Consider the following 10,925-nt stretch of genomic DNA (forward strand, 5'->3'; position numbering starts at 1 on the left):
TGTTGAAATGACTAGGCTTTCTGTCCTTCCTATATGTTGGTCTTCATTTTTGGAGGAGTTGTATAAGTAACGACTTCCACTATACAGCCCTTGATAAAATCAAATCCACTCTCCGTGCGTACTCAGAGATGCAAGTCAGGTTCATTTAAAAATGAGTGAACATTTGTCGGTCTCTTTATGCTGCCATTTTCACAAAACATGGGGCACTCTGGAAAGCAGTGGCGCTCCAATAAATCGCCACCTCCTGTGATCATGGAAAGTACGTGATCAGCTTCGCCGATCAGTAAAGCTCGTATATTGCAACCTGCAGCCAACTAGAGATCAGCCCGTGTGTTGTATCGCATCCCTTCCCCCTTTGCTTAACACTACATGTTACATACCAAGCCAATAATTGAGTCACAATATTTTTGTGCATTTTCATCCATCCATCCATTTTCTGCACTGTCAATTTGAAATAATGTCTGGGTTTGCTGAATAAAGGATGGAGATTTTGATAAAATGTTTTTTTCAATTTGATTCATCTGTTGAAAGTCACACCTTTCAATACATGAATAGTGAATTGACAACATGACAAATGTAATGTTTAATGTCAGAAGACTAAAATGTCAAATATTAATAAAAAGTTGTGAAAATAAAACTGAATTATTCAAGTACAATTGTAAGAATACAAAAAGTAATGTTGCAAGAAAAGTGAAACTTGTAAAGTTACAGTATATTACAACTAATATGAGAAAACCCTGACAGTTTTACATAAACATCTGTAATTGTAAAACCGTATTGTTGCCTTATTATTTGCATTTTTCAAGTTTTAGAAGTGACAACATCAATGTCATCAGTATAAACACTTGAGTGTGACACTAAACTCACCTCTTGGACCAAGGGTAGCGTAATATTAATGATTAAATTTAAATTGTGCTGATTAAAATTTTGAAAGGCAACTAAATGGATTTCACATGCAAAATGATAATAATAAAAATTGGACAAAGGGGCACTTTTGGTACCAGTCCCAAAAGGGTCCATGCCAGGGTTCCAACGTACAAGACCAGGCAGTGTCAGGACAAATGGAGTGAAGCATCTGCCACTCATTCATGATCAAAGTCCAAACTTGGGGTACTTTACTCTTTCAAGCAGTATATGCCAAGCAAGCCATGAAGGTTAAACAATGCACTGTACTAGATTTAACATGCATTTTTTAACCTACCACCAGAGGGAGTACATCACTTTAGTACAGTACTGTACAGTACTTGAAAACAGCAGTCCCCAACATTTTTTTGCCCCACGGACTGGTTTATTGTCAGACAATAATTTTCAGGTACCGGCCTTTAATGCCGGATAAATACAACAAAATAATATAGTATGACCTGCATGAAAATTGTTATATCTTCATCTAAACACAACAATAAACACGAATCATGACACGAGGAACGTCTTATCTCGCCAAGCTCAATTATAACGTTCAAACGTGCCTTCAAAATAAGACACATATACAAACAGAAAGTGCATGAAAAATACGACTCACCGCATATTATGCGGAGTGGGCTTGCTGTGTGGGAATCTCCCATTGAGATCAGTCTGTTATGTTTCGGTCTGGTTACGTTTGGTTTTGATTCCTCATGTGCCCTTTTTTCGCCACCTGTTCTCGTTATCAGTGTTCCTTGTGTGTAACCAATCAGCTCCCTCAATCCTTTGTGTCTTGTCCAGGTGTTTCTCGTTGTCTCGTCACTTAGCTTGTATTTAGTTCCCTGAGTTTCTGTCAGTCTTGGTCGGGTCATTGTGAGCATGTGTGTATGTGTGTGCCCCCTGTCACGTTTTGTTTCCTGTCTTAGTTTTGTTTGTTCCTTGTGATTTGCAGGCATTTTTTGAGTACTTCGACTTGTGTTCGACTTGACTGAACTCCTGTGTGTATCTTTTTTTATTGTAGACTGATGTAACGGAGAATACGGTCATTTTTCAAAATAAAACGTATTCAGAGTCAAAATTAATCAAATGGAAGTAATGTAAGATATTTGTTTCTGTGCGGCCCGGTACCAAATGACCCACGTAATGGTACCGCCCCGCGGCCCGGAGACCGCTGCTTTAAAACATTTTGTTCCAAAGTCATTAGGTTTTTTTTTGCCCCCCCCCCCCCACCCCCATTTGCAGTTCTGTTTAAGATTTTTCATTTTCAGTTTTTTTTTTGTGTGTGTGTGATTTTCGTTTGTGGATGATCACTTTTGTGCTGAGCACTTTTAAAAGCAATCACAGTTTTAGGATTCAATTAGTGGCTAAAAGATGTGCCATGGCCTGGTCTACCTGGGTGACTTTTTGAGGAAAGTTATGTGTCCCGACCTCACGTTTCGTTTTGTCAATCACTCTGTCCGCTATCCACTCTCATCGCTTTTTTGGCCACCAACTCCTCATGAGATGCAGAAAAACAATGCAGCCTTTTTTGTTGAACATGAATCTGATCTTTATTAATGAGGACTTTCAGCAAGTTTACGATTACTAACATGGAGACAATCGTTCATTTGTAATATTTCTATTTAACAGATTCACTTGTGTAACATTAGTAATTAAGAATCTTTTGAAGGGGTAGGAAACCAAGACTGATTGTATTCTCTATATGCAAAAAAAGAAGTCACCAACATACAGTAAAATTAAAACTTATAGACAATGATAAAAAACAATGCAAAAATGTTGATTTCAAAATTTGTAACAACTTTTCCCATATAAATTAGGACGAACAATGAAGACAAACAGTTACCGGTTTCTACTTGAGTCTCCTTTTCAGGGCCATGTGGCAGAGGTCAGATGCCTGGGGGGCTGGCATCTTGTGAGTCCAATGCAATGCTATTTCATAATTTTCCTCCATTTTCTACACAAAGGTTCAGCCCACAATTGAGAGGGAACAGCCCATTAATCCATTTATGATATAGACAGCAAACTTAACCGCTGTACATCAGTGGCTGTGCCATGTCGTTGCCAGTGATGGTTAGGAGTCATGTCTGATGCACACATACCCAGAACCTTGCTCAAAATACAAGCAGGAACGCATATCCAGAACCTTACTCAACATCAATTACACACGCAGAAACAAACCTAAAAACGTTGTTTAGAATTGGGAAGATTTTTTGTTTTTGTGTCACTGTGCTTTTTGGATTCAATTTGAATGAATGGGTCATTAATACAAAACGGTGTAGCTGGCTAACGCAAATAGTACATGACAGATGTACAGCACAAGCATTGCAATTACAAATAAAAGGGCATTATCTCATAAATTCAGGTTAACAAAATGTTGCTTTTTCCTTAGACTTGATCCTGCTTTTGTACACACGCGAGCCCGGTCTAAGCCAAAGCACTAGGGCCAATTTTTTTATGCCACTCCACCCTCTGATTTCTGTGTTCTTTGCATAATTATCACATACAAAGGCTTCCCAAAACTGTCGAGTCACAGTTACTTTGTGATTTATGAAGGAGGGGGGCAATTACTTTTTCACATAGGCACAGGCAGGTTTGGATTTTTTTTGTGATTAAATGAATTAAATTGGCATTTAGAAACAGCATTTTGTATTTCCTTGACATGTCTCTTGTGATATTAACATTGGTTCGATGAACTGAAATCTTTGAGTGTGATAAATATGCAAAGTACACGGAAATCAAGAAAGGGGGAAATACGTTTTCACGGCACTGTAAAGGATAATAAATCATCTTTATCTGCAAGCATGATAATTTTAAGCAAGTCTGAGTGGTATCTCTTTCAAAATATTTTTTTGTAAAAAATTGAGGAAAAAATGCTGAACTCTTGATGCAATGGAGGAAACGTGTTCTAAGTTGGGACGGCCACCGGGCCTTTTTTCTCACTGAAAAAGCTCTTGAGCAACATGACTTGACCCACAGCGATGACAAATAGCAGGGCCGTTTCGCCGAGGGACCAGAGGGTGACATTGCTGTGGATGTGGTCCGCCCTGATGCGGTCGTGCGCTTCCCTGAGCCGGTACCAGGTCTGCGACTCCGATACCACCTTCAGGATTTCGTGGATGGACACGCATGTTGATTCCAACTGTGAAGACGAAAAAATAAAAATAAATTTAAAAAAACATTTACATTGTTATGATGATGACCATTTTCACGGGGATTCTGCACAATTGATTTAACAATGACATGTTCAAGATACATTTTGTTTTTGAACTATATTTGGTTTACATAATGGAATTGTCAAGTACTATTACTCAGTATCATTACCAGTGCTTCAATTACAGTCCATTCCATAAGTATTGCAACAGATGAATCCCTATGTTTGTTGGTTATTTTCGACATTTGGGTTTCAGGTTGAGGAAGGTGGATAAAACAAAAGTTCCGAATATGTACATCTAGATGTGTTAAACAACTCAGTACAGAGCAATTTTAGTTTGAAGCCACCCACTTTTCAAGTGGGCAAAGGTATTGGAACAGACTATTGCATTGTTCATTTTTCCAGGCCTTTACTGAAGCCTTTCAGCTCATTTGTTTCTGGGGGTTTAGCCCTTCAGTATCCCCTTCAGGAGACTGTCTTACCTGAGTTAGCGCTGTGGCTCTGGTCATACTGGGAAGGAGAAGATTCTCGTCACCGTGCCGGAAATCCAGGTATATATATTTGTGTGAAAAGGTGGAAAATTTGTTGCTGAAGCAGGCCCTATAGGCACCCTTCATGTTGGTGGTGTGCGTGAAGCTGCCGTATTGCTTCTTCTCGTCGTTGTACAAGATGTTATCGTTAGCATCCGCCACAAAACAGTTCACGTCATAGTTGCCTCCTGATATCACCTTTTCAAAGGAAGAAAACAGAAGCCATTATGAGTGGCCATTGCATAATGTGTACAAAGGCGTCAGGCTACAGTGTAACCAACAAACAATGTTTTGATGTTAGCATGTAATAAACTATTTACTTAGGAACTGGTTTTCATTTGTTTGTTTAAAATGTGTTTTTCATTCAAATGTTCAGTCTTTATTACTGCGTTAGGTTAGTTCAGTGGTTCTTAACCTGGGTTCGATCGAACCCTAGGGGTTCCATTGAATCAGTCTCAAGGGTTCGACGGAGCCTCTGCCATGAAATTAAGGCACAGACGCAACATGTCACCTAGATATGACACACCCGCTTGGCCATCAGTGGCTGGTTCATTTTGTGCAGTTAAATAAAACTTACACTTATGTCTTGAAATTTTATTGAGTTTTTGATTTTTTTCAGTTTTTAACAAAGGCGTTTTTTAACGTCTTGAAAAATCAGATTTTTTATTTTTCACTAATGAAAGGATCATGGAATGTGCATATAAACTAGTTGGGTTCGGTACCTCTAACAAAGTTAAGAACCATTTTGGGGTTTGGTTAATTATTTGACGATGGCAAAGCATGCACTAAAAGCAAGACACTCATTTAGCACCCATTTGTTTTTTTTATTAGATTTTTATGGTATTTAATTGTTTTTCATACAAATATTGAATATAATTATGACTACCGTACTGAACGTGTTCCGATTTACATACACATTCGTTACGTAGGTCGCTGCGTCGTAAAAAAACGAGTACCACTGTATTGATCCGATCAGTTAGGTTCAACCAGCTTGGCAGCTGTCCAGATAACAATCTCACAAAACTATGGAAACAAGTTTGGTCCGGTTTTTGTATTAATGTCCAACCTAAAGCCATGCAGATACAGTGATGAGTGCATTAAATATAACAAAAAGTGAAGCTGAAACTCAGCTCTAGCACGCTAAACAGTTGGTGATTTAATCCAGTTTTCAAGACTTACTTGGTAATCTAAATCAAACTTGTCACCATTCTCCATCTCTTCGTAGAAGCATAGTTCATCGTTATCGGGGAGCTCAAACGTGAACTCGGTGGCGAACACCACGAAAACGTGGAAGAGCAGACAGCCCAGCGATACCAGCTGTTGCATTGTCACAGTAACAAGCGACGCGTGAACTTCGCGATTATTCACAGCAACCACTTGACGGTTAACCGTGACGTGGCACGGCGGCTCAACTCTTCCGGGTTACGATGTACAACTTTTTATAAATATTTATATTTTATAAATATAAATATATATGAAGCGAAATAGTGATTCAAAACAATATTTACACATTAAAAAGAATGTTTAAATGATATAAATCGTGAATGATAAAGTTAGATTTAAACCGGAAAAGGATATAAAGCTAAATAAATAAAAGGACAGTCAAAGCATTGCAGGGAGTATTTTTCCTCCGTGTCCCATTTCAGATTCACTAGACTGCTCTTAACATGTAAAAATTAAACCAAAAAAAACGGACTAGGGTTTTTAGCTTCCAAAGGCAACTTGTTAAAAATAAAAGCCTCTGGCCTAAACAGCTGTTTAAAACGTCATTTCCGCTTCGTGTGGCAATATGTATCAATGTCACGTCACGTCAAATTACAGCTCCTACAGATATATCGTGTTTGGTCTCCCAGGTAGTGATTTGATGTGTGCGTTTCAGGAGCGTGGCTAGGGAGCGTCTCTTCAACCGTAAATGAGTTACAATACTTCTTCAATTGTTTAATTGTATGATAGTTTAAAAACAACAACAATCAAAATGCAACACTACGTCGCAGCAGCGAGAGATTTTGTTGAGGCGCACGCCATTGGTATCACCGTTGCAGTTGTTACAGGTAAAACGGAATTATTTTTGTTGCTTAACATTGTGTAGTAATACGTTTCCATGGTGACAGTCAACGCGAGTTTGTGGGAGCAAAACAGATTTAATCACTGGTCTCTCGCGTAGAAGCGAGCAGACGCATGATAAAGACCAAAAAAACATTTAAAAACAATAAAATAAACTACTATACGCATTGCCTTGGTTTAGAGAACCCCTTGAGAGCACACTGTTAGGTGATACATCACAGCACATCAGAGCACTATCCATATGCGATGTCAAGCTGTGAGAATCATTGTGGACACCACAAAACACCACGCCGTGTGCATTTTAATTTGTGATCTTATGGGGAAATTTGTGTTTTACAATAACAAAGACACAACATTGCTTTCAACAATTTCTGTTAGCCCAGATGTAGAGAAAGCGGACAGCCGAAGGTGTTTTTAAAAGGGATGACATCAGAACAGTAATCGATCTGATCTTCCGTCTGTGTTGTGACATCATTTGCACATCATTGCTTTATTTTCCTTTAACAAGAGTCACCTTTGATTATTTTGGATAAAAATGCAATGGAACGTCCAAATGATGACAAACATTGCTGTACCCTTTAATAGCATGTTTTCCCTCTTCCAGGGGCAAGCCTGCTGGCCTTGCGCAGGTGGATGGCGGGGGGAGTGTGCCGGAGCAAGGCCAGGCTGGATGGGAAAACAGTGCTCATCACGGGTGCCAACACAGGCATCGGGAAGGAGACAGCCCTGGATCTGGCGCGGCGGGGTGAGTGTTGACCATCTGTTGATTCTTCTCAACAATTTATGTGTCTTTTGATTTCACCCCTCTTTTTTCTTTAAGGGGCCAGAGTAATCCTGGCCTGTAGGGACTTGACCAAAGCCCACATGGCGGCCAACTACATCCGCCAGCAGAGTGGCAACAACAACGTGGTGGTGAAAAGGCTGGATCTGGCCTCCTTGCAGTCAGTCAGGGACTTGGCCAAAGATGTTATATTCAACGAGGACCGCTTGGACATCCTTATTAACAATGCAGGTGTGACTTTCTTACTCCCGAATCCAAAACACATCAACTGGTTCGTGAAGCAAATTTGAAACTTTTCCCCATCATGGTGCCCGCTTCACTTAATGTGTGGTACCATCACTTTCAGGACTGCACTCCATTGAATACTGTTCCAAGTTTCCTGTTTATTTGCCAGGTCTCATGATGTGCCCGAAGTGGAAGACTGATGACGGCTTCGAAATGCAGTTCGGTGTCAACCACCTGGGACACTTCCTGCTCACCAACCTTCTTATTGACATGCTGAAAAAGTCTGCGCCGAGTCGAGTCGTCATTGTCTCCAGCTTGGCGCATGAGAAGGGTACATTTGTTTTTTCAATCCAATCATTTGCGTCGAACTGACCCACCCCCAAAATTGGTGTTCTATTAAATCATTTAGTACCAGCCAATTCTGGACTAAGTCTGAAAAGACGTTTAAAAACGTCTTTGGGAGTGAATGACTTAAGAAAATAAAGCAAAACAAAAAAACATTTGAGATGCCTGGGGAGAAAGTTGAAATGATGTGACCCAAATGCTTATAGTCTCCAATGAATGTGAAGGAAGTGGACTCACTGTTCCACTACTTTTGGAGGGGAATGTGAAGTTCAGCTCTGCAAACATCACCCCCAAGTTTCCTGGTCTTCGTGAAAGCTCAACCACGCCGAAGAATATCATTTGGCCTTGATGCTGCTGGAGGCTGTAAATTTCCCCAGTGTGGGACGAATAAAGGATAACTTATCTTAAATTGAGGGGTCAGGGGTAGGCGACACTGCTCCTAAAGAGCCGCTGTCCTGCCTGTTTCATCATCATCATCATCATTTATTAGCTATATATGTATACACATAACATGTTTTAGAAGCTTCCCTTCCTCTGACACACTTGATTTAAATGATCAGGATTGTTATCAGGCTTCTACAGAGCTTACCGATGAGCCGATTTTGATAATAGTTGCTGCGGTTCTCCAAAGGTACCGAGTTCCTTTGCTTATAATGTGCTATAAGAGTGGCTTCTTTCAGGCCGCATCCACTTTGAAGACATCAACTTGGATTTAGACTACCAACCACTTGCGAGCTACCGCCAAAGCAAATTGGCCAACGTGCTCTTCTGCCGGGAACTGGCCATCCGGATGAAAGGTCCGCTAAAATAAACGTCCCCTTTGATCCATTTTGTCATGTAGTGTTTTTATCTTGCTCTAACAAAGACGCATTTCCATCATCAGGCACCGGAGTGAACACTTACTGCCTCCATCCCGGCGTCGTCCGTACCGAGCTGGGCCGCCACACTTTTCCGACGTCCCTGTGGAAGAATCCGCTCCTTTACCCCATTCTGATGATGATCAAAACTCCCCGGGAAGGAGCTCAGACCTCCATCTTCTGCGCCGTGGACGAGAGTCTGGCCAATGTCACTGGCCTCTACTACAGGCAAGTGATAAAAATAGCAATATATGAAAATATTAAATCAATCCAAACGCCATCTTTGAAGAGTTATTTTTCCGCTAAGGATTCTGAAATAGGCCTGCGCATTATATTTTGGTATCCAAGGTCCATGTTCACATCTGTTTTATGTAATCCTCATTCTAAACACATGGTTGCCTAACATGGAATTACGCACTATAAAGGTAACATAACATAGCAAGCAAAAAGGAAACTTACTGTTTGCGTAAGTAGTCCTCTCCTCGTATTCTCAACAGTGACTGTGCCCTCAAGACTCCTGCTCCAGCAGCCATGGATGATAGTGTTGCCAAGCGACTGTGGGCCCTCAGCTCCTCCATGGTCGGCCTGGTCTGAAGTCGGTGTCCTGCCGCATCTCCATTCATGATGCTCTGAGTTATTATCACACACTGCTTTTTTTTTTATTAAGAATTTGACATTTTAATGAGACCTATAAATAGTCTGTGATATATGCAATTGTTTGGGTCACATTGAAAAGAAAAGACGAGAGAATAAACACAGAATTATTAAAGTGTACATATGAAAAGGAAGTCAGAGTATTATGTGGAAGGAATCCTAATTTTATTGGAAGAGAAAGTAAACACAAGTAGGCCAAAAAAAGTTACTCCCCCAAAAATGTAGTTACAGGAAAATATTAACACAGTCGTTTCTTAACATACAATAACAAAATAATATGAGAAAAGGGAAGTGAAAATAAACTGAGGTCATGTGGTTGCACAAGGGTGATAGTTGTTTGAACACATGACGACTTTCACCTTTCTTCATCGGGCTGTTATCGGTTTGTGTGGCAAGATCAAAGAAAAAATTCCATATGGGGACTTTGATCCGATGAAACCAATCCTCAATTGGTTGGTTATAATACAAAAAGGCATGTTTGGCGCAAACACAACACTGGTCTTCACCAGAAGAACACCATCCCTACAGTGAAGCGTGGTGGTATCAGCCCGTTTTTCTTCAGCTGGAACTGGGTCTTGAGTCCCGGTGGAGAGAATTATGAACAGTTCCAATTAGAAGTCTGTTAGCAAGGAGCCTGAAACCTTTGTTCAAATGCAAGTCGGGGAAAGCCAAGGACAATGAACTTGAATGAGAGGCTCTTTAAATGGTGGAAGGTGTGTGCTGACTTGACATAATGAGCGTGAATGTGATTGGTTAATTCTGAACACCACATAACCAGCTCAGAGGGTGTGGACACTTTTGCAGCCACTTTGCCTCAGGTTATTATTACTGACACTTGAAAAGTTGTATTAATTGAAATTAGTTTCAATTGACTTGTGCAGGCTATACGAACCCAAATTTAAAAAAAAAATCATTCTTGTTGATCTCATTTTTATACCACAAAACTAATTGAGCAGTCGTCGAAAGACTTGTTATATCACCTCGATTACATTTTTAGTGTTTGTTTGATTATATTTCAACCATGAAAGTTACTGACATTCCTGTGCATTATTTTGCATGTATTTGCCAACATACAAAACTATATTTGAGCAGTCATCTATAGACTTGTTATATCACCTCTATTACCTTTTTAGTGTTTGTTTGATTATAATCCAACCATTAAAGGTACTGACATTCCTGTGCATTATATTGTATGCATTTGCCAACATGCAGTTCCTGTTTAAACTAGTCTAAAAGCTACATAGTTTCAACATGAATCCTGATGTACTAAAACCCAGGCACACAAACAAGCAGTGGAGAACATACAAGAAGTAAGACTGAACAGTATTTTCTGTGCAGGGGTGGGCAACTGGTGGCATCTGGCCCGTCACCACAATCTGAGTGGCACCTCAGTTCATTGAAAAAACAAAAATTATGGT

The 10,925-nt window shown here is 40.1% G+C and overlaps 2 protein-coding genes across 2 annotated transcripts; one reads left to right on the forward strand and one right to left on the reverse strand.

Annotated features, from left to right (window-relative positions):
• Positions 1–3,407: 3,407 nt before the first annotated feature.
• Positions 3,408–5,979, reverse strand: tmed3 (transmembrane p24 trafficking protein 3). The gene is made up of 3 exons (XM_052062949.1): positions 5,761–5,979; positions 4,534–4,779; positions 3,408–4,039 (listed from the first exon to the last, which is right to left on the reverse strand). The coding sequence occupies exons 1-3, from the start codon at positions 5,905–5,907 to the stop codon at positions 3,806–3,808; spliced, it is 627 nt and encodes a 208-aa protein (XP_051918909.1). The 5' UTR covers positions 5,908–5,979; the 3' UTR covers positions 3,408–3,805.
• A 365-nt stretch (positions 5,980–6,344) lies between these two features.
• si:ch211-107o10.3 (uncharacterized protein LOC407663 homolog) lies at positions 6,345–10,688 on the forward strand. The gene is made up of 7 exons (XM_052062921.1): positions 6,345–6,632; positions 7,250–7,390; positions 7,466–7,657; positions 7,821–7,982; positions 8,677–8,793; positions 8,880–9,081; positions 9,351–10,688. The coding sequence occupies exons 1-7, from the start codon at positions 6,557–6,559 to the stop codon at positions 9,445–9,447; spliced, it is 987 nt and encodes a 328-aa protein (XP_051918881.1). The 5' UTR covers positions 6,345–6,556; the 3' UTR covers positions 9,448–10,688.
• Positions 10,689–10,925: the final 237 nt, after the last annotated feature.

The sequence above is a fragment of the Hippocampus zosterae genome, chromosome 4 (genome assembly GCF_025434085.1).
Source record: "Hippocampus zosterae strain Florida chromosome 4, ASM2543408v3, whole genome shotgun sequence".
NCBI classification, from domain to species: domain Eukaryota; kingdom Metazoa; phylum Chordata; class Actinopteri; order Syngnathiformes; family Syngnathidae; genus Hippocampus; species Hippocampus zosterae.

Coding starts and splice junctions, on each gene's coding strand:
- tmed3 (XM_052062949.1), bottom strand. CDS start 5,907: ATGCAACAGCTGGTATCGCTGGGCTGTCTGCTCTTCCACGTTTTCGTG. Junction 4,780..5,760: donor AGTTTGATTTAGATTACCAA/GTAAGTCTTGAA, acceptor TCCTTTGAAAAG/GTGATATCAGGAGGCAACTA. Junction 4,040..4,533: donor GAGCCACAGCGCTAACTCAG/GTAAGACAGTCT, acceptor TCGTCTTCACAG/TTGGAATCAACATGCGTGTC.
- si:ch211-107o10.3 (XM_052062921.1), top strand. CDS start 6,557: ATGCAACACTACGTCGCAGCAGCGAGAGATTTTGTTGAGGCGCACGCC. Junction 7,658..7,820: donor CATCCTTATTAACAATGCAG/GTGTGACTTTCT, acceptor TTTATTTGCCAG/GTCTCATGATGTGCCCGAAG. Junction 8,794..8,879: donor ACTGGCCATCCGGATGAAAG/GTCCGCTAAAAT, acceptor TTCCATCATCAG/GCACCGGAGTGAACACTTAC.